This window comes from Camelus bactrianus, chromosome 11 (genome assembly GCF_048773025.1).
Source record: "Camelus bactrianus isolate YW-2024 breed Bactrian camel chromosome 11, ASM4877302v1, whole genome shotgun sequence".
Lineage (NCBI taxonomy): Eukaryota > Metazoa > Chordata > Mammalia > Artiodactyla > Camelidae > Camelus > Camelus bactrianus.
Genome location: NC_133549.1, coordinates 10,741,060 through 10,767,698, shown reverse-complemented (window position 1 = coordinate 10,767,698; position 26,639 = coordinate 10,741,060). Strand labels below are relative to the sequence as shown.

The following is a 26,639-nucleotide window of genomic DNA, read 5'->3' as shown; positions in this document are numbered from 1 at the left end:
CCGTCTCCGCCAATGGGCGAGGCGCCTCGGCGCTCGGCTGGCGCTGCCTGGCGTGCGCGCCGCCCCGCCCCCGCGCCGCCGGCGTCGGGCGGAAGGAGCGCGGGGCCGGCCCCACGTGGTGGGCGCCCGCGAGCCGGTCCAGCCGCCGCCGCCGTCCTTGCACCCCCGCGTGGTTCCCATCGGGGGCTGGCCTCCCGGAGAGCTCCTCACCTGGGGACTGCACTCCGTCCCCGCCCGCCGCCCCTACCGGGCGGGGCCTGACGTGAGCGTCTTACCTGGGGACGGTCTGCAGGTGAGCCCCAACCCAGAGAAGACCCAGAGGTGGGCTCCTTACCTGGGGCCGACGTCGAGGTGAGCGCGCTCCCGGGCCGGGCCTCTGCCCCTGCCCAGTCCCTCCTCCTTCCCTGGGGACAGCCCTCCTTCCCCGCCCGCGACCCCTAACCAGAGTCGGCCGCGAGGTGAGCTCCTTACCTGGGGACGGTTTTCCGTCCCGGGCCCGGCCTTTCCCCGGTCAGCAAGCGCTGGACAAGAGCCCACTGGGTTCGCCCCTTAGGTGGTCTCTCGCATCGCTCCTGGCTGCTCCTGTTTCTTGCTACCTGGTGTCCTGCTGTTCCGCAGGGCTGTGCCTAAGCGGTCTTCGCCTGAGTACTGACGGGCTTTGCTGTCCACACCGAGCTTTTCACACCGCCTGTCAAAGATCATTGCGGGGCGCCGAGAGCGGAAGGTGGGTAGACTCCCGGAGAGTGTTTCGGGCGTGTTTGTAGCCAGTTCTGCAAACACTTTTTAAGTACTTTGTAGCTGTCGCGATGGCTGTCTAACGTTGAATTCAGACATTAAGTAAGTAGCTGTTGAATGGATATTGGACGTTTGACAAAATAGGAAGACTGGCAGCACTCCACTCTTCTGTTCTCTGTAGAGTGAAGAATACCGTGCTGAGTAAGTGTCCTCATCCGGTGTTCGCTCATTCCCTGTAAATATATACCTGTTGGGAATTAGTTATGAAGGTAGGACTTCAGGCCCCTTAGATTTAAAAAATCCGGTGATCCTTCTCAGTATAGCAAATTCTTTTGGTTTACCAGTATTTAAGTTAGAATCATAGGACTGAGATTCTCTTTTCTTTTCTTTTCTTTTCTTTTCTTTTCTTTCTTTCTTTCTTTCTTTCTTTCTTTCTTTCTTTCTTTCTTTCTTTCTTTCTTCTCCTTCTGGTCCTTCTTCCCCTCCCCCTCCCCTACCACTTGGTCCTATTTTGTTGTTGTTTATGGTAATTTCAGTATTAAGTATCACGACAAACTTTCTCCTTTGAGGAACTGACTTATTTACTTTTATATAATGAAATGACTTAACTTGATATATTTCCCGTTTTTGCTATGACTTTTAGGAAACTCGAAGTTACATTTACCTCAGTTAGCTACATATAGAGCTTTTTATGTAAAGCTGCATATAATCTTCAGTTTTATAGGATTATAGGTGGTTGCTGTGTTTGTGTTCCTTCTGTATTCATGATTTTATGATACTGTGTTTTTTTTCTTAGTGTTAATTGTGTAACTATATTTTGCAGTGTCTTTAGAAGCAGTGTGTGTTTGTAAATTTATACATAAATGGATAAATCTGTAGTGGGGAAGTTACTGTTGCAGCTGAAATAAGTCTTTTTTATTGGGACTGGGCTTATACAATATTTCTTTTGTACTTTGGAGGAGTATTAGTATTGCCAAACACTGCTTATTTATCTCTTTAAACTATTTAATAGAGCTAATACACACTACATAGTATATATATTTCAGAACAGTTGTGCCAAAACTTACCTTTTTCCATCTAGAACCATGTGTAAATGAATCTTTTCACAAGTAACTTGAACACTTAGGGTTTTAAATTAAATTCCTGTGCACTGACCTCTGAGGATGTGATGTTTGATTACCGCAGGAATGCTTGTGCGTGTGTGTGTGTGTGTGTAATCCATCTCTTGCCTGCTTTTGTCTGAATATCCCCCAGAAAAGTCATGGACTTGAGCATCTTATGTATAGACTTTGCCCAACAGTGTTTTAATTCATTAAAAAAAAATTTTTTTTTAAATGAATATGTGTTATGTAGGCAGTAAGATACATGATGTTCATTTTCTGATGTCTCTTAAGTTTGACCTTAATATAAATACTTTTTCCTTTGCTTTAAATTGTAGATAAAGTGCAACAATGGCTGCTGTTTATTCTGGCATTTCCCTGAAGCTTAAAAGCAAGACAACTTCTTGGGAAGATAAACTAAAACTAGCTCACTTTGCTTGGATTTCCCACCAGTGTGTTCTTCCAAATAAAGAACAAGTAAGTTTAATGTGCAAGTTACATTTTTACAACTTAAGCTAATTATCACGTATGTAAGTTGCATATTGACATTGAGTTAAAACTTTAAAAGATTAGGGAAAAGGTTGGGGAAAGAAACATGATCGGAAAGTTAAAAGTAGTGTCAGTAAGAAAAAGTCAGTAAGCCCGTATTTCATTAAAGAAGTTTTTCTGTTACCAAACCTCAGTTAGCATTTCTTTTGTTTGGGAATATCTCTTATATTCCGATTGAAGTATGTGCATCAGTGAACAAATTAGGACTTAGGTTACAGAAGTTAGGTTCTGAGTCTGCTGGTATCTTCATTGGTTGCAGAGCAAAGTGCCACTCTGTAGGCAATTGCTCGTTGGTGCTTTGTTACACGTCTTTGCAATTTGATGAACTGAAGGTTGGAAAGTAGAGAAGCTTTAGCATTTGTAGTAGGCTGAGGGGATTAGATTAGATTAGATTAGATTAGAAACCAACAGATTAGAAACAGATTAGGAACCAAGGAACATATTGCTGTTGTTAAGATTTCTTAAGCTTATTTGAGTAAAAATTAGTGTTAAATACAATGGAGACAACCAGGATGATGAGCTCACTAGACTGGGTAACGTACACTCGTATGCTGCTATTAAGACAGCACAGACGTGTCAAAGATGGGTTATGTCATTAAAATGGGGAGCTACCATGTGTGGAGCAGCGTCATACCTAGTAGTTCCTAAACCTGGCTGCACCTGAGATTCCTTTTGGCAGATTGACAGTCACCTGGTGGTCCTGGCAGGCAACTGATCAAGGTCTCCACCATCCTTATCCCGGGAGAATGTTTTCCTTTTAACATTTGTCACTGTTCATGCTCTTATTGACAATTTTGGTATTGTGAGCTGAGGCCACACCTCCTTTCCTCCTGTTTACTAATAAGGAAACATGTCACAGTGATGGAAACTGTATTTGGCCAACCCTCCTTCTAATACAGCACTTGTGAGTTATCTCACCGAAGTCTGTCTCTGACTTCTGAATGCGGTAAATAGACTTACAGATGAAGCTGCAGGTAACACGGGAAGCCAGGACACTAACCCCGGTCTTCTGACTGCATTTTTGCCTTTGTGTGTGATTCATTTCGTAGCAATGCTGAGCAATTATTGTTGTGCTTTTAACTTTTAAAATTTAGTGTAACTTAAGAGAAGCTAGTAGAAGGAACTCTCCCACTTGAAACTTCTTATTGCCTCCAGGTGATGACAAAATTAGTTTTTTTAATTGATTCTTTACTAATAAATATTTTAAGATACCAAAACATTTATGTATTGTAATATTCCCCAAGATAAATTTTAAAGAAGAGTTTTCCCCCTGGCAAGTGTCTTTGGTTACACACGGGGTGTCTCTATAAATGTCCAGTGTCGTTTTTTCTTGGTAAAGAAGTTCATTTATTTTTAAAGTATTTTTCTTCCAAATTCAGGTATTACTTGATTGGGCCAGACAGTCACTGGTTGCGTTTTATAAGAAAAAACTTGAACTGAAGGAAGATGTTGTTGAAAGGCTTTGGCTCTATATAGATAACATTCTACATAGCAGAAAATTGCAGAGTCTTCTCAAGAATGGAAAGACAATTAACCTTCAGATTTCCCTCATCAAGGTAATTAACAGTTTCCTGTGTTATCCTGCACGTTTTACCTACATCTCTGCTGATTTCCTGTTAATGCTGGAGGCTCCTTTGTTTTGGGGTTAATTATATGAAGGTGTAGGAAATGTCAAGGTAGGCGAGAAGAAAGAAATAATATTATTAGAGTAATAATAATGACTGATACGTATTAAAGACATATTGTATGCTCTACATTTTGCTAAGCACTTTATATTATTTAATAATCAATAAAAGTGTAGAATGTTTTCATAAACTGGTTGTTAATTACCTTTTCAATTGGAAAAGGTAGCCAGCAAATGATGCTACTTGATGATGTTTTATCCTCCACCTTTCTGTTAGACTGAAGGGAGATCAAAGGCCAAAATCTAGATGAGAATTTCCTCAGAGGTTTTTAACTTGAAGTGATTCTGAAGTCTCAGATCAGAATCATGAGCTTCATCATCATTACTGAGTATTTTGAAATATTGTGCGAATAGCCAGTGACAATAAAAAGCACTAATAATGAGCACTCAGTGTGGGCCAGGCCCAGAGAGGCCAAGTAACTTGCTGAAAGTCACACAGCTGGTAGGTGACAGAGCTGGGATTTGAACCTCCATCTGTCTGGTTGCAAAGCCTGTGCTCTTCACCCCCTCAGCACCTTGCCCACGTGGGTGTGCAGGTCTGCGGAGAAAACCAGTAGAGCCTGCTAACAAAAGAATGAAATAGTTGAGCTGCCTTATGGTTCACAGGCTTCAGTGGTTTTTGAAATTACGTTCTAAATTGTGTAACTTTTAAAAATAATGGGCCAGCGATCACCACAGTGGGTTATTCTGAATGGTCCTTTGGCAGTGTGGGGAGAAAACCTTACAACATCTCTATATGTTGAAAGAAAAGTCTCTTTAGTTTTTATACATGCATTATAATTATATATTATATGTATTAGTATTATAGTACATGTATGCGATTTATAACCTGATTAGGTATAACTGTGGAAAAAGTTTTTACAGGTAAGTTGTGTAATCAGAAGAATTTGGAGATTACTGGAGCAGGGTGCTGGCATTTAAGTACATTAAGACATTTTTGTTTCAGCTTTTCCAGAGCCAGCTGTTACTTGAACAGAGATAAACACACCTGTGTCATTGGGCTACTGATAACTTAGCAGTTAGAATAAATTTGATTCTCGGATGCTCTAAGGCTGGGAGCAAGTCACTTGGCTGATGAGTGAATTTTGGAATCTGCCTGGCCCTCATGATGTCTGGTGTTTGTGAATTTCAGCGTTTTGGAAGCAGTAGACCGTGGGTTTGCTGTATAATAAGTGTTAACTGGCAACATTTGCTTTCCTTTCTTAAGAATGCCTTTTTACTTTGGTTTTTAAAATAGAAATAGTATAACTGATCATAAAAAATTTATTTTGGACCACAGGATCATAACCCAAGGCCACTTGTCCATGTACCTGTAGCATCTAAGTTGAATTGCAGGTTTAGGATCTAAGAAAAAGTGAAATCTTTGGAGATTAAGCCTTGTAAAACTCAGCTCTCTAAAGAGGGACCAGACTTACAAAGGCACTGATCCGTTTCCCCACTTTATATTGGTAGGAGATGGGTGTGTGAAGGAATTGACAGGTACTCCGCCTGCCTTTGGTGTGCAGATGTCAAGTTCATTTAGATGTGATGATCTGGGCATTTCTTTCTCATTAAGATGAGGGCAAGGAGTGAGTTCATTGATTCGGTTGTATTTTTTTGTGTGTACGTGTGGGTTTAGGGTCTGTGATGAGTTTTCTTTCTTTCTTTACACCCAGATCATAAATGAGATAATAGCCGAGTTCTCTCTTTCGGGATCCCAGAGGAACATCAGTGCTGTGCTGAGCTGCTGCCAGGGTGTGCTCTCGACGCCCGCCCTTGCTGCCATCTACACAGCCAGACAGGAGCTGACAGTTGACCTGCTGGGCCAGCTGTGCTGGTCGGCCTGTCGGCAGCCAGAAGGAGCTGCGATACCCCAGTTATTTGATGTCATTCACCTGGCCCTCGGCCATTACCTCTCGATTCAGCAGCAGCAGGTCAACCCAAAACGTGCCTTTGGGGAGGTGACCGGGCACCTGCTCCAGCCCTGCCTGGTCCTGAGACACCTGCTCTCAGGGGGCACGTGGACGCAGGGCCAGCTGCGGCCAGCGCTAGGCCGGGACATCAGGAGTCAGATTGAGGCCATGCTCCGAGGCGGTGCTTTTCCGCCCGACCTGCTCTCTTCCTACAAAGAGGAGCTCTTGGACCAGCAGCAGGGTGACACGAAGATGGGGGCCATGAAGAATCTTCTAGCTCCCTTGGGCACTGTGGTTGCCAAGCTGGTCGATGCTGGCTACTGTGAGGCCTCCCTTCATGCGGCTGTTGTAGCCAACTCCGTGGCCTTGCTGTATAAGCTCTTCATAGACTCTTACTTCAAGGAGGGGAACCAGCTTCTCTGCTTCAAGGTGCTCCCCCGGCTGTTTGGTTGTTTAAGGATTTCACGCCTGCCGGAGGAGCAGATAAAAGCCCTGTCCACGTCCGACTGGACCACAGAACTCCTGGCCCTGGAACAGCTGCTCAACTCCGTGGCCAGTAATAACATCTACAACATTGCCACCGACAGGATCCGGCACGGAGAGGCTCAGTTCCACTTTTACCGCCGTTTGGCCGAGCTGCTGATAAACCACGCGCAAGCCCCTGTGCCAGCCTGGTTCCGCTGCCTCAAAGTCTTGATGTCTCTGAATCATTTGATTTTGGAACCAGACCTGGACGACCTGTTGGCTTCAGCCTGGATTGATGCAGAAGTAACAGAGTCTCGGACCAAAAAAGCCCAGGAGGCTCTTATTCACACGCTCTTCCAGACATACGCCAAACTCCGACAGGTGCCTCGGCTGTTTGAGGAGGTGCTGGGGGTGATCTGTCGTCCAGCCGCCGAGGCGCTGAGACAGCCCGTGCTGGCTGCGGGCCCTGCGGCTGTGCTCCGCCAGTGCCTCCTGGAGCTGCCCCCGACCCAGATCTTGGACGCCTGGGCCCTCATGCTGGAGAAGTTCCAGTCTCTGGTCTTGCCTCATCTGCGGGGCGACGGGGACATGGCGCTCAAGTCGCTGTCCCTGAGCTCACTGCTGCACTGCGTCATGTTCCACATGCGGAGCCTGGACAGCGGCACGCCTCTGCCCGTGGTTAGGCGGATGCAGCGCACCATGGACGAGATGCTGCGGGACCTTGTGAAGCCCCTGCTGGACCTCCTCCGGGACCCCCAGTGCCCAGCACCTGAGCCGTGGCAACAGAAGGTCAGCGACGCGGCGCTCCTGCTTTCCCACACCTGGGCGCAGGTGGACACCATGCTGGCTCTGACCTGCAGCCAGTATCGCTCCAGGGCTGGGGCTGCCCCGGAGCCCCCGCGCCTCCCCCCGCTGCTCCCGGGTGTGGAAGCCCAGCACTGGAAGCAGATACAAGAGTTTACGGCTCAGTTCGACTCCCTTGGCAGGTTTTGCTTAGAACAGCTCTACCTGCAGAAAATGAAAAGGACTTTAATGCAAACGAATTTCCAATCTGAAGAAGCCCTCGATGCTCTGAGGCACGATGCTGCCTACATCCTGGGCTCGGGGAGAGCCAGCCTGGCTCAGAGGATGACCGCTTCCTGGGACGGCCAGGTCGGGACAGTGAGTGCCCTCACGTACCCCGTTGCCCACTGGCACTTGATTGTGTCCAACCTGACAATTCTAACGTCCTATCTTAGTCCCGATGACATGAGGTACCTGGCCAGCGTCCTGCTGAGAACTTTACCAGTGAGCAGAGCCCAGGAAAGCTCGGCAGAGGAAGAGCCAGACTTGACACTTGAAAAGATATCTCAGGCCGTCCTTCACAGCCCCCTCTTCCCAGAAATGCCACCCCTTTATCGTGCGTTCTTACTGAGCCTGACTGCTTCCTGTAGCAGCATTCTGCGTTCCGGTGTCCAGGGGGACCCGGCCCTTCTTAGTCAGCAGCTGCCCTGGCTTTTTGAAAAGGACCACGTGGTTGTGGCTCATTGGGAAAACAGATTTTCCAAAGTCGGGTCTGAAGGTGTAGAACCAAAAGGAGAAATTGCCCAAAACATACTATCCTTGGTCAAGGGTGGCTTCCCCATCCAGCTGAAGGGGGAGCAGTTGGAGCGCCTCCTGGGGCTCTTGGAAGTTATTTCTTCTCTGCAGCTGGACAGCCTCCTGGCTCCCTGTCACATTCATTATTTTCTTCTGTTACTGTCCGTGGCCGTCACCAAGCTGGGGAGCTCTTGCCCTTCTGCACTGACCCTCAAGTTTTGGATGACTTGCTACCAGCTTCTCGGTTACCTACAAAGAGGGAAGAGTGCCCACTCCGTGCTCAGGGTCATGTACGTTAGCGATATTTTTGAGATCACACTGACCTCCTTGTTCAAAGCCAGCAGTAGGCTTCTTACGGCTATGGATGACCCCTCGTGGTTGGAATTCCTCCACGTGGTGGGAACATTCTTAGAACAGCTGCTGCTGATGCTGATCCAGAGAAAGCTCAGCCCGGTGCTCAATTTGGGGAAAATCGTCACGTTCCTTTCACGGTGCAAAGTGTACACGGCAGTGACTTCAGGCAAGCAGTTGGGAAATCGGAATCCTCTGGGCCAGCAGCTCCTTCTCGTGTCTATAACCAAGTTGTGCCAAGTCCTGGGGCCTTTAGTCAAAGAGCAGAAGCAGCAGCAAGAGGCCCCGGAGGCCCTGCCCGAGCTGTTGGAGCAGGCGGTCCTCCACGCAGGCGCCGTGCTCCGCCTCTGCGTGGCCCGCGGGGCCCAGGGCCAGCGCCTCCCCTCCGCCATCATCTCGTCAGTCAGCACGCTCTTGGAAGCCGACGTGGGCCGGCAGTCCAGGCCAGGCAGGACAGAGGTTTCCCAAATGATGGACAAAATGCTGCACTCCCAGACCGCCCTCTACCAGACCGTTTACTCTCAGATCCTGGCAGAGCTGCCGGTTCTGGCCAGAGACACTCTGTCTTTCCAGGCAGCCGTGCGATTTTTAACTCTGTTCTTTCTGGCCCCAGACCTACACCCTGAGGAGGAGTCTGTGTTTACCTCCGTGTTTCACTCTGTGAGAAAGGTTCTTGCGGGTAAGATGGTTTCTCTTGGGCTGGTCCTGTACTGTAGAGCTTTGGGTGGAGAGAAGCGACCGGCCTCTCCGCCTGTGGGAACAGGTGTACATTTCAAAAAGTAGCACGTGACTCCCTCCCACGAGCTCACTTCTGGTGCCCGTGTCCCCTGCACGTGGAAGCAGTTCCTCTCGCGGCTGGTTCCCCGCTTTGACACAAGCAGCAGCTTTCCAGGTGTGTTGCTTCACACTTCGCTTTTATTTTGACTTATTTTGGAGATTGTGCTAGTTTATAGTTTTGAACCGTTCTCTGTTTTAGCCTTTTTGTGTCCTGGCCCCAGAGATCAACATGGACAGTTTGATCCTTATTCGTAGGCTCCTCTGTATCAGATCGTCAGTGCCACCCATTTACTTAAGAAAGATACAAAATCTGCCAACTTAAAAAAAAAATGCAAGTGACTTAATTTATAGGGAACCTCATAAAATTCCTGGAGGGCAGGATGTCCTCCCCTGGTTCTCAGAACAGTACTAGCTCTCGTGGGGCTGTGGGCGTGCTCAGGTAGGGAAGTGTTAACCTGGGCTTTGTAAGAGAAGGGCCGGCTGGTCCGGGAGGGCTAAGGTGAGGCTGAGTGCTGGGCCCTGAATGATGCTCTGCTGTGTTCCTTACCGTGTGGTCCTCGTCTGCCTAGACTGTGGATTGACTGGAGGGCTTTAGTCTCACGTGTTCTGTCTCACTCTGTCAGCACCTCTCTTAGGGAGTGGCGTTCACCCTTTGAACAGCGGCTAAAATTCAGTCTTCTGTGAATGCTTCTATTTTGCCATTCTAAATGAATGTCCGAAAAAAAATGGCAGCCGGTGGTGAAGCGCTGGCCCCTTCGTCCCTTTGTTAAACAGAATACAGTGTCCTCCTTTATCCCTGCAGCCCTCGTGAGTCGAGGTGGCCTCTGAGTCCTAACTGTGTGTCTCTGGACCTCAGGGGCGGAGCCACCGTTGGGGTCAAGGACAGCCACCCCACTGTGCCTTCAGGCCACAGGCCCCAGTGTTGCCGCCGGGTCCAGGCCTCACTCACCTGAGCGGCTGGACTCGGTCTAAGTAAGGGGCAAGAGTGGTGAGAGCTCTGGAGGAAAGACCAGCTGAGGAGGGGCCCGAGGCTTTGGGCTGAGAGAGGGAGTGTTCAGGTGGCTACAGATAACCAGAGAGTGGCCACTTGTGTCCCCAGGGATGATTCAGGTAGGTTTCAGCCCAGAAAAATGAGCTTTTGTAAGGAGTGCTTTCTGACAGTAGAACAGACCACCTCAATTCAGATACAGAAAACCGTTACTTTAAAAAAAGGTTCATATATATGTGGAACTCTCTCCTACTCCGGAGATGAATGAAGTGCTGATTTTGACCTATCTAATTAAGTAATCGGACATTCACACACGTCACAGGATGACGAAGTGCTGTGAAGTGAACCAGAACTGTGGGACTGGGCTGCGTGAGTGCAGGCAGAGCCTCCGCCAGTGCAGGTGGCTGGAGGGAGGGCAGGTGGGGTGGGGGGAGTGCCGACGCTGAGCCTTCCGTGTGACAGGGTTCTGCAGGGCCTCTCCTATCTGCTGACCATGGGAGTTGGTGCCATTATGCCCATTTCACAGATGAGGGAATTGAAGCTCAAAGGGGTAGTGGATCCAGGATCTTAAAGCTTGTAGAAAACTTGAACCTAGATGTTATCTCTCGAAGCCCTGGTCCTGCCCGCCCCCAGTGCTGTCTAGTAAGCAGTCTGGGACGCAGGAAGGTACTCCGGCCGTGTGGGATAGTCTGATGGCTGAAATGCGGCTGGGGTCAGATTGTAAAGGGCCTTGAATGTCCTAACTGTGGGCTCTGTTATGAAACCTTGGGACTCGGGACTTCAGGAGGCTTTCCTGCATTAAGCAGAAACAGCTGGATGACTGCAACAGGCAGTCCCTGAAAGTTTGGGGTTCTTTCCATTGCATCAACGTTCCCATCTGTCTAAAAGGACCACTCTGCCCTCGGGCCCCTACTGACTTTATAAAAGAATACAAGGAAACTAGAAAGAGGTTAGAGAAAGTGCCAGTCATCTGTCTCCCGGCGTCTAGAGCTAAGCCCCGCGAAACATCTCTGTCCTCTCAGGCTTTCCTCTGAGCTGTGCTCAGTGCACAGGTGCCATGTGTGTGAGAGGCTGATGTCAACGCTGTGAGCGTGCCGTGCTTTTTTCGCCTGCACCACAAGTGTTTCCCCTTCCATGAGATGCTGGCTTTTAAGGGCCGTACACTGTTTCACAGTGCGGCCGCTCTGGTTTATTTCACCTGCCCCTTGCCGGTCACATCCTTCAGCAGATTTTCTTTTCCACACAGATCCTGCAGTTCCAGTCCAGGTGGTTCAGGACATGGAGCCTCACTTGGGAGCCTTGTTCACCCAAATGCTAGAGGTTGGGGCGACCGAGGACTTTAGGATGGCAATGCAGTGTATTCTCCAGGGACTCGACGTCAGCAACGTGTGGAAAGCAGATCTGCAGGTGGGCTGCTCCTCCCCCTCACGCGGCGGGCGCAGAAGTGATACTGGCTTCCGTGGGGCAAGGGATTTGAGATGCGGCGTCAGCACTCAGACTAAACAAACATGCAAAATCCATCCGCTAGAGACTGTAGGCACAGGAGGAGTTTGGGAGGGAGCTGTGCCCTCTGGGGAAGCCCGGGGCCTCAGTGCATGGAGGCCTTGTTTTCCAAAGGGGACCTCTTTCAAATTACAACTGTGTTCTCATTGTGTGAAACACTAAGTGTTACGTACTCATAAAATTGACACATAAAAAAGTTAAGTTCGGCTCATCCATTGCTTGAGATCTCTCGCATCATACTCTTTAAGAAATTTTACTTGGCTTGGTCACATAGCCCGGATGCCACTTGAGAATCTCTCAGGGAGGCAGGCTGCCCTTCGGTCCTTTGCATCTTAGGCGGCTTGGTAGTTGCTGATGAAGCCCTGCACTTGCACTTGGCGTTGTGTCTTTTGGGGGCCACTGCGTGGAGCCAGTGTGCTGGAATCCGGTCCTCTGAGCAGCCCCATGCACTGGCCTGGCCAGATGCTGACCCTGCTCACACAGGAGGAGGAAGGCCGGAGAGCTCGCTGTCTGGGGCAGGGTTGCAGCCCAGGCCTTTGGGTTCTGAGCTTTCTCTGCCTCACGAGTGGCTTCTTGACTTCTGGTTATAATCAGCACAGGAGATGGGTTTTGGTTTGGGTGGAAGGAGAGCTGGAGAGGGTAAATTAGGGGCAGCAGGGAGAACTCACATCTCCTGTGTGTGAGCAGGGGGCCCGGCTCTGTGCCACCCCCACCCCCGTCTCATCACCTGTGACGTACGCCCCTCTCTGGAAGTTTTCATTGTCTGCAGCGCAAATCAGGCCCCAGCTTTGAGAAGGCATCTGGCTTTCCTTTCAGCAAGCCAGGGAAAAACAAACCATCAACTTCTTTTTTCTTTTTTAATTTTTTTGGGGGGTATAATTAGGTTTATTTATTTAGTTTTAGAGGAGGTACTGGGGATTGAACCCAGGACCTTGTGCATGCTGAGCATGTGCTCTGCTGCTGAGCTACATCCTCTCCGCCCCTCCCCACCAAACCATCAACTTCTATTTAAACCAGTCAGATAGAGAAGAGTCATGAGACTGAGCTAAGCATTCAGTGATGGAGAGGATTTGGATAGGGCTGTGGCAGGGGCATTGGTATGGAGACAGGAAGGAGGGTGGTGAGCAATTATGTTTGAGTGTGAGAAGGCAGATGGTGAGGGGGGGCCAGGGGGGTAGAAATATCCTGCAGGTGGGTGGGAGAGGGGACCGGAGCTCAGCAGGGGAGGGGGAGGGGTGTGTCTGGTCAAAGGGAGGGAGAGAGGGAGAGCAGAGGGCAGAAGGCATTTCTTGGTGGTGGGTCTGCAGGGTTGGGGGGGGAAGAAGGGGCTGGGGTGGGGCTGAAATGGATGGTGTGAGATGCCCAGTGTGGTCACCAAAGTTATTTCCTTCCTTCTCATCCTTTAAAGCCATCACCTGATCTAAGTATTTCACCTTGTCCGTGTTTCCCTCAGCCCCTCCTTTATTTATTTATTTATTTATTTTTATTGAGTTACAGTCCGTTCACAATGTGTCAATTTCTGGTGTACAGCACAGTTTTTCAGTCATACGTGAACATACATATTCGGCCCCTCGTTTCATCTGCAGGCACAGGTGGTTCTCGCACAGGTAAGTTACAGCGGGTCCCCTTGACGAGAGGGGCTCCGTGATGAGGTCGCTGTCCCCGTGTGTGGCCTTCTGTTTCACCGTCCTGGCACGTTTACGTGTTTGGTTTGGGGAGCCGCTAGGGGAAAGGCCCTTCCTTTGCCACAGTGCTGCTCATCTTGCTCCGTTTTCCCCTGACCACTTGGGGATGTAAAGGGCCTCACCCAGGACCTGTTCTGGCCCTGACTCGGGCTCTGCTGGATCTCAGCGCCGGTGACCGGCTCCTTCCCCGGACTGACTTCCTGAGAGGGCCGGCCCTTCCCGCCGCTCAGCTCTCTCCCTTTGCCCCTAGGCTGTTCTGGCGGCGGTGACGTTGATCAAGTTGCTACTGCAGTGCCCGTTTGGCGGCGAGAAAGCGCGTTTGTTCTGGCGGGCGTGCCCGCAGATTGTCACCGCCCTGACTGTGAGTACCCCTGGGGTGTGTGTCCATCTGTCACTGCTCGTCACCCGCAGACCAGGGGCAGCGGTTTTGCTTCTGTTGGGCTCAGAGTGTGTGTTCCTGGGGCTGTGTCCTGGAGACTGCTGTAAGCATGGCACTTTTCTGTCTGTGTGTCCCGGCAGTGCTTCTGTCTGTCTGCACACGTGATGTCACCAGTAGGAGAGCTTCAGGAAGCATTAGCCAGGAAGGAGTGTAACGGAAGGAGTGTGGTGACAGGGTTGTTTGAATTAGGTGAGACTAGAAGTTCTGGGGCTTTCTTGGTCCGCACAGAATTTTGTGGTCTATTTAGTGCATTCATTCATCTGTAGCTGTGTGTGTGTGTGTGTGTGTGCACGCGTGTGTGCACATGTGTGTGTGTGCGTGTGTTTAAGTTATGGTTTAGTGAGGAAAAAAATGGCTTTAGAATAGGATAGTAATGTTGCAGGTAGATTCTTGTTAATTCTACCCAAGTGTCAAATTGTGGCACCTGGTGGAGTCACATGACTTTCTGTTTCATTAGCACAAAAGCCTGGTTGTGACTGGGGCTGTCTTCTGTTGCCTTCTGCTTCCTGCCCTCTAAAGAGTCTGCAGTCAGTGTTCTTACACTTGGGCTGGAGAGAGCAGTCTTTCACCATCGTGATCAGCCCTAATTCTAGCTCGTGCTCCCTGAGAGAGTCGCCTGGGTTAGCATATTCTCAGGGCAAAAGGGCCTGAAGAGTAGAATTAACGTTCTCTTCTGCTCTTCTGTCTTCTTGCTTTGTTGTTTCCCTGGGCCCCTGCATTAGTGGACGAATCCCATTTGCACTTCGGTGTGTGGGAGGGGTGTGAGGGGGTAGAGGAGGGAAGGGGGCCCAGGGGGTGCCTGATCAGTGTGGGTGGGGTGCCTGTTAGGTCCACGCTGATATAAACACCAGGCTGGAGAGCACGTAGGTTCCTCTAGAGGCGATAGCTTGAAGTCAGCACAGCCAGGGCACCCAGGAGGAGGTGAGCACTGGGGGAGACAGGCCCCAGGAGGTCTCCCCGCGGTGCTGTTTACAAACTGCCGTGTGCGGAGGACGGTCACAGGTGGGCTCTCCCAGGTCACTTAGGTAAGACTTCAGGCAGCCCCTCACCTTGTGTCACTTTATTCTCTAGAATAATAATTGAACATCTTTAACTAGAGCCAAATTTTAAGAAATGTAACAAATGGAGTTTAATTACAGACGTGTAAAGCTAATGATCTTTTGAGGAAAATATTGTTATATGTGTCTGATGTGACGTTTTCTTGTTCTGAGAAATCGGATGAATCAACTCTTTTATAAGAAATTACTTCTCTTTGTGGTAGATGAGCCCCACAGAAAGTGTGGACCAGGACGTCCAAGCCCATAGTAGGCCCCTCCACCCCGCCCCGCCCTGCCCCGCCCCGGGGGTTGGACACTGGTCCCCTTGTCTCTTCAAACTGCCCAGTGACCCCTCAGTTCATGCTGGAGGCTGGACATTCTTACCTCTGTCACTTCCACTTCTGTGCCGTTTCTCTGGAGAATCACCATCATTTTCTGTCCTGTGTTCCCTGCCCCATAGCTGCAGAACCGAGAGGCGTGTCAGGAGCAGCCCGTGCCCCTGGCGCTGGTTGGGCCCATCCTGGACGTCCTGGCTGCGCTGCTGCGGCAGGGGGAGGAGGCCATCAGCAACCCGCACCACGTCAGCCTGGCCTTCGGCGTCCTGCTGACGGTCCCCTTGGACCACCTGAAGCCCCCTGAGTACCGGAGCATCTTCCCCAGGGTGCACAACGTGCTCTTCTCAGTCCTGCAGTGTCACCCGAAGGTGAGGAGGGGAGCAGGGCGTGAGGCAGCCTCCTCTGTGTGGACAGGGAAAGTCAGCCTTCAGAAAAGAGCAGTGGGAGTGGGGAGGGTACAGCTCAGCGGTAGAGGGCAGTGCTTAGCATGCACAAGGTCCTGGGTTCAATCCCCGGTATCTCCACTTAAAAAATAGGAGCAATCATAAATAAATGAACTTAATTACTGCCCAAAAAAACTTAAAAAAAAAAGAAGCAGCAGGATAATAAAACTAATGACTCACGAAGCAGACTTTTTGCTTCCAGTGATTTCTAGAGCCAAAGTGATTCCTCAGACATGGAAATGTCTGACTGCATCAGGCTACGTGAGTCCATCTTTGTTGGAGCTGACACTCTGAACATGCTTGTGTACTAGGTGTTCCAGGAGCCCATAAGAAATCAGTCTGCTTTCGCAGAGCATATATTTATATGTCAGTCACTCGCTTAGATCTCTTCTTGGGCTTATAATTCACTTGGATGTAAGGAGTGAGGCATCCTGAGCTTGCATTTTATGGGGTGCTGCTTTCCAGATTAGACTGAGACTAGGAACATGTGCCCTGTAGAAAAGATTCTGGTTCAGCCAACATTTATTGAACATTTGCCGTGTGTCCTGTTTCACCCCTGCAGCAAGTCTGTGTAGTAGTTGGCGACCCCGTTTTCTTGGCAGAGAAACTGATGCTCAGAGCTGCTAAATGATTCGGCCAGTGTCAGCCAGCTGAGTCTGAATCTTAGCAACAAGACCGTGGATTTCTTTGGCCCGTGTTCTTTTCATTGTGCCACTGCTATACGTGGGATGCATGGGAACTCAGAAATGGGATAGATACACACATTCTTAGGCACATTCAAATATTTTTAAGTGTTTTCATGTTCTAAAGATGGAGACCTGCCAACAGTGCAGTTTTAAAAAAATGTATTCTCTGGTAAGCTAAATACTCACGGCGTTGCACCTCCAGTGCCATCCCCTCCTAACTGTCGCCTCCAGCCCTGCCCATCCTGCCAGCATCTTTGTTATGGGATCTCTGCTGATTCTGAGATTTTGACTGTAGAGTAGAAATGCAATACTAATCAATTACAACCCGAAACTGCAGATCTTGCAGAAGATGCAGGATTTCATGCGGTTGATGAAAGCAATGTTGGAAAGCTGTGTGGCTCTCCTGCAAAACCAGTAACATGACCATGTAGCAGAATGAGACCACTGAACGAGGGGAGAGGATTGACAAGGATAGTGACGCAGCATTGCAATGAGGAGTGACGTGACTAAGAATAGCAGCTGACACGCACTGCCTGTGGGGTGGGGCGGGGGGGGCAAGCGGGTCCCCACGTGTTGGGCCGTGTGCATCGTAGGTGGGAGCTGCTAAAAGCACCGGGCTGGAGTCTGCTTGAGTAAACCTGAAGGGACAAGCACAACACGAGCCCCGCCAGAGTAGACAGTGGAGCTGTCGCAGTTGGCGCTGCTCTAAGCTCTTTACATGCTTTAACTTATTTAATCCTCAGCACAGCCTATTATCATCCCCATTTTGCAAATGAGCAAATGGGCACAGAAAGGCTGAGTGTTCGTCCAGGATCGCACATTAAGCCAGGGTGTGAACGCAGAGAGCCTGGCCCTGGGTGTGTGTGCTTTTAATCACTGGGATAGAGAATTGAGAGGGGTCCTTGGGAACTCTGATGAAGCTCTGGGATACTTTGGCCAAAATGACCTCTTTCTCAACACGTTGCTAAAGTCGATCGTTTGACACAAAGAATGTGACATTATGCTCTCCAGAATTTGGTTCGATAAATTACACCAAAGAAAAGAATCCCCACGCTTGACCTGCTGTTGGTTCGTTCTAAGTATCAGAGCAGCGCTGTCCAGGAGCGCTCAGCGGTGGTGCGCGTGTTCTCTCTCTGCCTTGTCCAGTGCGGGAACCGCTGGCCACACGTGTCTTGACCACTTGAAATGTGGTGTAGGAATTATATGACTAGGAACTGAAATTTAATTTTCATTAATTTAAACTTCAGTAGCCACATTGGCTCGTGGCTGCTTTATTGGACGGCGCATGGCTTTGGTCCTGATCAAAGGACAGTTGAGTATAAAAGAGGCATGTTTCATAGCTTGCATATCATTTTTTGAGATAAAGCCCTAGGCAGACCTTTTTATCACTATAAAATGCGAAGTTTTGTTTCTCATTTTAAATGGAGTTGCTTTATGTAATCTTTTTTCTAGTGCCAATTATACTTGAATACATTGGTTATTGTGCCTTTTATTATTTACTTCTACCCATTTCCAGGATGCACTAGTAACAGCTTAGAGTAAAAGACACAGATTCAGCAAATTCTAGGCTAGGATTACTTTATCAGATTCCTAACATTATGCAGCATGGAAGCCCTACCCCAAACCATTAAAACGAATGTTAAAGAGTTAAGCAGGGTGAGCAATTTCCCCAGAAGATCCTGGCAAAAAAGAATTTGCCCCAACTGTTTTGAGTGTCCTGATAGACAAGATTAAGGAGGAAATAAATGTGAGCTCCTTTAAAGTAGAACTTGAAATACAGTTTCCTATGTTTTTATATTCTTTTGTCTGTTACTATTACAGGTGATGCTGAAAGCCATCCCTTCTTTCCTAAACTGTTTTAATAGACTGGTGTTTTCAGTGATACAGGAAGGACGGCAGAAAGACAAAGGTAATGCAGAGTAATGGTACCCGATACACAATTTCAAATGTGTTAATTTTTACAGATGTCTCTGGCCACATATGTTACTGAAGATAAAACCACCCCGTTGAGTTTAAGTAAGAGAAATATTCAGGTCATCAAATGAATGCTCAGAACAATTTTAAAGAAATTTCCAACTGTCACTTTTTTTTTAAAACTATATCCACAACACAATGCATTTGACATCTGTTAATTGGAATAGTTGTTCTCTAGAAGAAAAAAAGAATCTAGATTCAGGAAACATTTGCTCTCCTATGCAGGGGATATAAGAGCGACTAGGGTCCCATTCTTGCCCTGATGGAGTCCGTGGTTAACCGGGAGATGGAAAAGGAGCGGTCAGTTGTAGCGCGCTCTGTTTTATAAAACGGTGGAGTTCCTGCAGCGCCCCATTCCAGCCGCATGCGTCTTGGCAGGGTTGTGTTTGTTTACCCGTGAAGCAAACTGCCATATGGCAGTCATATAAGCTATGTGTGCAGCTCGTTCTCCAGCCTTGAAGTTTGCTGATTCTTGCTAAATGTCTAATCTGGGGGAGAGTCTCATTAATTAGAAGTGTGCATATAAAGAGAGACTGTCTACACTGTGCTATTTCGAATTCGTGTAGCATGGAACATGCCACCTGATGTGTCCCGCGGGAGGGCAGGGGGTCTGGTCAGGCTACAAAGGAGGGCTTAGAGCTCAGCTGGGAGGGTGTCAGGGAGGACTCCGAGGCAGTGGTTCTGGACTGACTAGGAATGTATGAGCGGCGAGAACTCCTCCCCACTGGCGTGAATCAGGGTAACAGGTTTAGACGTGTAGATTTAAGCTACTCAACCAGGTAACTTTTGAGAAGAGAGAAAAGTTAGAGTTAACACTGGACTATAATTCCCAAATCATTCCGCCTAGTTTTGGGGTCAGCCAGTGGCACAATTCGGTCTTTGGCTTTTTACCAGCCTGGTGCGGAGGAACACCAGGTGTCACGTGATGCTGTGAAGCGGCGGGCGGGGGGCTGGGAGCTGGGATACAGGTCCCCCCACGCCGGCCTTGGGCAGGTGGCAGCGGCTGCGTGCAGCTCTGTGCTGAGGCCACGAGGATCGTGTCTGAATTGACAAGCCAGACCCCAGTTCCGGGTAGGAGTCTGCCTGGGCAGGAGCTGGGAGTTAGCTGCCAGGGGTCCTTGGCGCGCGCGGCAGTGCGCTGGGCGTGGCGTGTGCGTGTTTAAACGCATCCTCTACCGCAGGGCGCGTCCCCGCTGGCGGAGCTCAGCCACCCCGTCTGCCGAGCCTTGGTTCTCTGATGCGTTCGCCACGTAACCGAGGAGAGTTTCAATTATTTGCTCTCTTTTTGTTGGTCTCTAATGTACTCTTTCATGACCACGCGGTGAACCTGGGCTCAAGTAGCAAGCGCCGGGTGTCCGTGTGTGAACCGCGTGCGCGTCTTCAGGAGCCGGAAGAGAGAGGAGTCGTGGTGTAGGTGAGACTGAAAGTGCCTCCCTCAAGAACGTTGCCTGTTGAAATGTCCAGCGAGTGTTAACAACTTACACACTTCCACAAAGCAACACCGATCTAGAGAAATTTCATATATGTAACATATTTGTGTATTCAAGATCTTAAAAAAAAGACACCGTACCTTCTAAAACTCAAGTTTATTGAGACTATGTGTAACAGCGTGCGTCTGTTTAAAGTGTGTACTTCGATGAGTTTTGATAGGTAAATTCCATCGCAGTCAAAACAGAGCATTTGCGTCACCCCCGAAAGCTCCCCTTGCGGTCCATTCCTGGCCCCAGCTTCTACTGATGTGCTTTTTATCACTGTCGGTCTGTTTACATTTTCTAGAATTTTGGAGAAAAAAAACAGGGGGCATATTGCTATGCTGATTGAAAGCCAGTGAAGTTGCTCTGCCTGAACCCAGGTCCCCACCGCGGGCTCGGCTCTGCAGGCCTGGCGAGCGGGAGTCTCGCTGGTCGTGGGAACGTTCAAGGCTGTTAAAATTCTCAGGAGGAATTTGTTAAGAAGACCGAGGTGATCCTGGCACCTCAGAGTGTGAAAAACTAGGAATCAGAAATAAATCTGAGAAGCTGGGGGGATACCCAGTAATGCTAATTGAGTCTTATATCTGTCTGTCTATTAAAGAAAAATCCTAGACAATGTTTGAAACTTAACAGGGCCAAGACATAATCAGGCCATCTTATCTCTCAAATCAGGGGGTGGGGATGAAGGGATAAATTGAGAGTTTGGGATTAGCAGATACAGACTACTGTATGTAAAATAAGTAAACAACAAGGTCCTGTGTAGCACAGGGAACTGTATTCAGTACCTTGTAATGGCCTATAATGAAAAAGAATATGAAAAATAATACATGTATGTGTGACTGAATCACTATGCTGTACACCAGAAATTAACACAGACTTGTGAACCGACTAGACTTTAATTTAAAAAAAACAACAACAAAAACCCCCAAAATCATATGTTGTCAAAAGCCATTTTTAAAGATAATTTTTCTTTTTCCCCCATTTGGAGCTTTCCTTGTACAGATCCATCTCCTTTTTAATGTGATTGCAGTCCTAGATTTCATCCTAAAAATCTTGGTTATTCTAGTTAGATTCTTTAAAAAAAAAAAACCATGGACTCTAGAGTATTTTAAGTGTTCTTCCCTTTGTAAGATGGTTAAATATTTGGACATATTGTCTCCCTCATTCTGGCTTCAAAACGAGCCAATTAAAGAGTCTGGGAAAAAATGAGAGTTTTGACTACTTTGGGCCTGTGTTGAAAGTACAAAATTAGAAGAGTTAAAATGTAGGAGTTTTGAACTAACGGGCTTGGAAACACTTTGCTCCTGTAGGAAGCCCAGATGACCTGCCGGTGGTCCTCGAGTGCGCCCGACTTGTGGAAAGGATGTGTAGTCACCTCGCAGCTCGGGCCGAAGAGTTCAGGGTGTTCTCCCCCTTCATGGTGGCCCAGTACGTGACGGAGGTGCAGAAGGTGGGTCGAGCTGTCTCCCCAGGGCTTCTCCGCCAGCGCAGCAGGAGGCATTCGGTGCCTGGTGGTCGTCCTCCGCTGTGGCGGGTGGGCTGTCACACTTGTTGACACACTCCTGCAGGGTCATCGTGGGGGCCGCGCAGTCATGTGCAGAGGGCTGGCCGTGTTGGTTCACGAAAGACCCCCGGTCACCCGTTAGTTCTCTTCTCGCTCCAGCGCAAACCCCCGGGGCCTGTCCTGGTCTGTCTTTCGAGTAATAAGGGAGATGAAACGTTCCCCAGGTCCGAGAACAGGAGCTCTCGCAGAACCAGGCTGAATGGAGACCGGGAAGAGGGGCCCTGGGGTCCTTCAGCAGCGGGAGTTCACGAGTCCCTGGTGCGTGTGACTCAGCTCCTCTCACTCGAAATAGATGACACAGGGGGAGATACCAGTAGATGCGTTCACCTGGATTAAATACTCCTTTCCTGATTAATTTGACTTTTGGACTCAATATTCTGGATAATTAATTCATTGTTCAACAGTGATCTCACTTTGGAAGGTCAATGTGCGATTTTCAAAATTCCCCAAGACGCTGTGTGACCTGTGGAGTAAGTTCATTACAAGACTTGATGTCTCATTTGTTTAAATTGAGTGTCAGAGGCTGAAAGTACAGTGTGTTCATGTGTACATCTGTCTACTTGGGCAGATATCCATATACATTTATATCATTTATCTTGCCCTCAGCAGAATGCCCCCCGCCCCCTGTCAATCTCTCAAGAATTCTGGCGAGCCGCTGGCGAACGTGTTATGTTAGAGGTGTCAGTGTTTCTCAAGCCTGAGAGTTTCCATTGGTCTGAACGGGCTTCCTCGGAAAGCCTGCTGTGGCCTCAGCTTCCATCCTGAGCCCGTTTCGGGGTGAATCTACGATGGCTCCCTTGGCCAGTGGAGATGCCCGTCACGTGGTGGGCAGCTGGCCAGGGTGCTGGTGTGTGTTGGGTCCTCCCAAGGCACCGAGTGTGAGAGCTGGGGCGGCAGGAGAGGGTGCCTTCAGATCATCCTTTGAATGAGAGGTGGGCTTGGTTTCCTCGCAGCTGTTTAGCATTTTGATAGAACCCTGATATTTCCCAAGCACTCAAGTCATTAACACGTAGGCTTGCGCTGGAGCGAGAAGTGGCGTTATTTTCTGTTTCACTGAAGAGCAAAATGAGACGCAGCAATATCACTTCACTGAGGGCCAAGAGGGGAGGCCTTGATCTGAACCCTGAAGTCACTGATTAATATTCTGAGATTTACTTTGTGAGAAGTCTCAGGTTTTTCCAGCCTCATTATGCATGTCTAATTTATGCTTATCAGCTATTTTTTCATTTTAATCTTGAAAGCCAAAGGCCTTGGGAATTCTCTCAGGCTGTTGCCTCCTAGAATCCATTGGCAGGGCGGTCTATGTTTTATCTTTAATTTGTTTTTAAAATCAGTAATGAAGAAACTATTCCATATGCATTAGAGGTCTACTGAGAGAGCCATAGATCTTTCTAGACCAGGAAGACATTTTTAAGTTTAATTAAATGCAGGAGAGCAAGTACCGCTTTGCATTCCCCTCGTGTGTCAGTGGCAGGCGGCCTTGGTGAAGGTCTGGTGGTGGTGAGGGCGGGTGGCGGTGGGGCCGCATCAAGCAGGGGAAGCTGCGGCTCCTGCAGACTTTGCAGTAAGGTGTCACCCTGGAGATGTGTCAGGGAAATTACGGTCACTTTAATCTTCTCTTTTTCCCACAAATTTATAACTGTCCCTCTGTATCGATGGCTTAGAGTAAACAGTTTGTACAACTCATCTTGTTTAAGGTCCTGTTAAGTTACTCAGTGGTGTTTCCACTTGTTGGCCACTAAGTGATCTTAGTGTTGTAGAAATAGACTTTTTTTTTTTTCTTGTTTTCTAAATAAGCGGTCTGTAACATAAAGATGCGAAGTGGCTATGTTGTCCTAAAAGTCCTGGCCTTTGTGTTGCCCACCAGAGCGCCGTGCTCTGGGCTGTGCCTTCACTAACGGGACCAGCTGAAGGGATGGTGACGTCTGGACTCAGACTGCCCAGTTCAGATCTCACTTCTGCCACTGGGGAAATTACTTAGCCTCTTTTTGCCTTTGGAAGTGGAATTATTTGCTTAGTGTGATGATTCAGTGAATGAAGGAGCAGTCAATTTACAACATCCTCGCCCAGCTAGTAAGATTAAGGACTTCTTCTGTTTTCTGTTTCATTTTATGTTTTCTTTCTGTCCCTAATAACTCAGTGTGGAGTCACAGACAGGCCATCTGTCTTTGGCCCTTGAGCATTCTTGTCTATAAAACAGTCAAATTTAACCAAGATGATGATCTGTCAAAAAAGTTTTCGAGCTATTCTGTGAAAATAACTGTGACTTTGAAGAGTAGCATCATCTTAGTGGCAGAAACAAATTGCTTCTTTAGGAATATGCCCCTCAGTGGTTGCTTCGGTGAATCACACCTTCTCCTGGTTAAAATGTGTGCCCGTTAGAAGCCGTGTTTGCAGAGAGGCAAGAACTCTTAGGTCAGCTGGACATTAATGAAGAACCAGCCACATCCCAGGCCTGTTAGCTGGACCCTTCCTGCTGCTTTCTGGTTTCACCTGCCACAGTGCAAGACTGCTTAGTTCGGCTGAAGCTTGCACAGCCCTGGCCAGGGCGAGTAGATCCTGCTCTCTCGGCCTTTTTGTTCAGATACTAGTCTGAATCTCTGATCTGAAAGTTCATGCCCAGTAGCTGATACGGCCAAACTGGAGTTGGACTGCCCGCTCCTCCTGCTGTGCTCGGATTTTGGTTAACCCAGATTTTCAGGAAGAAGTGCATCTTTGGGCACAGGGACCAACTCATCCATCCTGGGGCACTTAGGAACTTAGGGCCTTTTGTGCTATTGTTGACAGAAATACAAATATCTATTAAGTGGTAATTATAAATCATATCTGATGCTGGGTGCTCTGATGGCTGCCCACCTGCCCTGCTCTGGAGGGAGGTGGGCCGGTCTTGGAACATACATTGCCGCCATTATCCCAATTAATGCAGCTTCCAACGTGATTGGCCATGTGGAGGAAATCTGATGCAATGTTCAGGTGGCTCTTATTATAAGATTTTTAAACTTAAAGATTCAGGTTTTTAAATGCCCCCAGTAAACACATAGGCATCATTTACTGAATAGCAAAGCTACTCCTGAGATTTTGTGATGTTTTACTCTAAGTTTTTGTTGGCTTGAGTTGGCCTCCATTTCCCCAAATATAAACTTTCAAGATATGAATATTCAATTATTTAAGTTATGTGCAAAATGATATTTTAAAAGCAATGTCTTTTCTTAAGTTGGTGGCGGGGGTTGAAATTCCTTGTCAGGCCATTGAGGGCTTGGTGTCTGCCTGTTGGCTCTTACAGAGCTGTCTGTCCCCCTTGGCCAGGTCACCTTGTACCCGGCGGTGAAGGGCCTCCTGCAGGAGGGCATTTACCTCATCCTGGACCTCTGCATTGAGCCAGACATCCAGTTCCTGCGGGTCTCGCTGCAACCAGGAGTGAAGGATGTCTTTAAGGAGCTGTATGGTGACTACGTGAAGTACCACAAGGCGAAACACGAAGGCGAGAAAAGATACACCGTCTGACTCTGCGTCACAGAAGTGCTGCTTTGGTACCACAGAGCAGCTGTGGCCCTGGGTCTGAAAGAGTCGGAGAATGAAAGACTTCATCAGGTGCTTTAGTTCACAGCGTCGAAATTTGTGGAAAATCCTTTTGGGATTATATAATATACATTGTATTTTACAGTTTTGTTTTTCACACTGAATATTTTTTAAGGTATCTTTTTATGCAGTAAGTATTGCAATAGAATCCTGAAAACAGATTCTGGAAGGAGGTGAATGCAATAAAAACTTGCTGAATGTCTCCTGTGGCCATTCCAGATGTGGTTCTTGTCTCGGTCCAGTGGTTTGGTGTCCCCTCTACCCACTAGGAACTATGCAGAACCTGGGTTTTGGGATTTTTTTTTTTTAACTCCAGGTACATGGCTAAGTAATTAAGTCCAATTTAAATATCTTTGCCTTTTACATTCTTCAAGAAACATGGGAAATGCCCTTGACATGCCAGTTTACTGTCTTTCCTCTGAGTGTACCTCCTGATGGGGCCGGGCAAAGTCGGGACTTGGTGTTGGCCAAGGTGCCTGCTCCGGGCGGGAGTGGTGCCCTGTCGTGCAGGGGGCTGCTCTGCGGGAAGGTGCCGGGCTCGGGATGCCAGATCCTGCCTGCACTTCTGGCTTCATCTCTCAGAAGTTCCCTTGGGAATTTTGTTTTACTTTTCAGTCTAAGAAATACTCTTAATTATATTTTTCATATTAACTAAGCAATATATTTCATTGTAGCAACCTCAGAAAATAAAAATAAAAGGGAAAGAAATGGAAACACTCCCAGGCTGTTACCCAGACAGCCACTGTCATCTTGGGAGTCCCTTGTTTCTCTCCCTTTGCAGATAGATAGATAGATGGGTATATTTAAGTAAATGTATAGTTGCCAAATTGGATTATAAGTACATTTTTGTTTGTTTGTTTACCCAAACTTTTTTTCCTGTGAAATATTTCAATAATATCTTGGGGTTTATACAGACATACTTTTTAATGACTGCATAGTAGTTCACTGAGTAGATGCAACTTTTTTTTTTTTAACATTTTTATTAAAGTATGGCTGATTTACAATGTGTTAATTTCAGGTGTACAGCAAGTAACTCAGTTATATATATATGTATTTTTCAGATTTTTTTCCATTATAAGTTATTTCCAGATGTTGAATATAGTTTCCTGTGCTCTACAGTAGGTCCTTGTTATTTACTTATTTTATATATAGTAGTGCATATCTGTTAATCTCAAATTCCTAATTTATCCCTCCCTTAACCCCTTGCCCCTTTGGTAACTGTAGTTTGTTTTCTATGTCTATTTTTGGTTTGTAAATAAAATTTATATCATTTTTTTTTAGATTCCATGTATAAGTGATATTATGGTATTTGTCTTTGTCTGACTTACCTCACTTAATATGATAATCTCTAGATTCATCTATGTTGTTGTAAATGGCATTATTTCATTGTTTTGTATGGCTGAGTAGTATTCCATTGTGTATATGCACACCACATCTTTATCCAGTCGTCTGTTGATGGAGGTTCAGGTTTCTCCCATGTCTTGGCTATTGTAAATAGTACTGCTATGAATATTGGGGTGCATGTGTCTTTTTGAATTAGAGTTTCCTCCGGATACATGCCCAGGAGTGGGATTGTTGGATCACGTGGTAAGTCTCTTTTTTAGTTGCTTAAGGAACCTCCATACTGTTCTCCATAGCAGCTGTACCAATTTACATTCCTGCCAACAGTGTTAGGAGGGTTCCTTTTTCTCTACATCCTCTCCAGCATTTATTATCGATACAGCTATTTTATTTAATGAATTCCCCATGGTAGATATCAGATTCTTTCCAAATTTCCTTTGACGGATGATGCTTGCAGCCAAC

General features: G+C 47.7%; 1 protein-coding gene across 7 annotated transcripts; it reads left to right on the top strand.

Annotated features, from left to right (window-relative positions):
• Positions 1–87: 87 nt before the first annotated feature.
• Positions 88–26,193, top strand: URB2 (URB2 ribosome biogenesis homolog). 7 transcript variants are annotated; one of them, XM_074373205.1, is made up of 11 exons: positions 88–351; positions 619–724; positions 2,174–2,312; positions 3,764–3,940; positions 5,724–9,033; positions 11,366–11,526; positions 13,558–13,668; positions 15,244–15,486; positions 18,069–18,156; positions 19,563–19,635; positions 21,004–21,142. In XM_074373205.1, exons 3-11 carry the CDS (start codon positions 2,187–2,189, stop codon positions 21,014–21,016), a joined length of 4,302 nt encoding a protein of 1,433 aa, XP_074229306.1. In that variant the 5' UTR covers positions 88–351; positions 619–724; positions 2,174–2,186; the 3' UTR covers positions 21,017–21,142. The 7 variants fall into 7 exon arrangements, with proteins under 7 accessions (XP_074229306.1, XP_074229305.1, XP_074229304.1 ...); XM_074373204.1 differs by having other exon boundaries at positions 19,403–19,635; positions 21,004–21,139; XM_074373202.1 differs by lacking the exon at positions 19,563–19,635 and adding an exon at positions 24,564–26,193 and having other exon boundaries at positions 90–292; positions 21,004–21,143.
• Positions 26,194–26,639: the final 446 nt, after the last annotated feature.

Excerpts from the sequence above, each read along its gene's own strand:
- URB2 (XM_074373202.1), top strand. The coding sequence starts at position 2,187 with ATGGCTGCTGTTTATTCTGGCATTTCCCTGAAGCTTAAAAGCAAGACA. Across the intron at positions 15,487-18,068 it reads TCCTGCAGTGTCACCCGAAG|GTGATGCTGAAAGCCATCCC; the intron begins GTGAGGAGGGGA and ends TTACTATTACAG. Across the intron at positions 18,157-21,003 it reads AGGACGGCAGAAAGACAAAG|GAAGCCCAGATGACCTGCCG; the intron begins GTAATGCAGAGT and ends TTGCTCCTGTAG.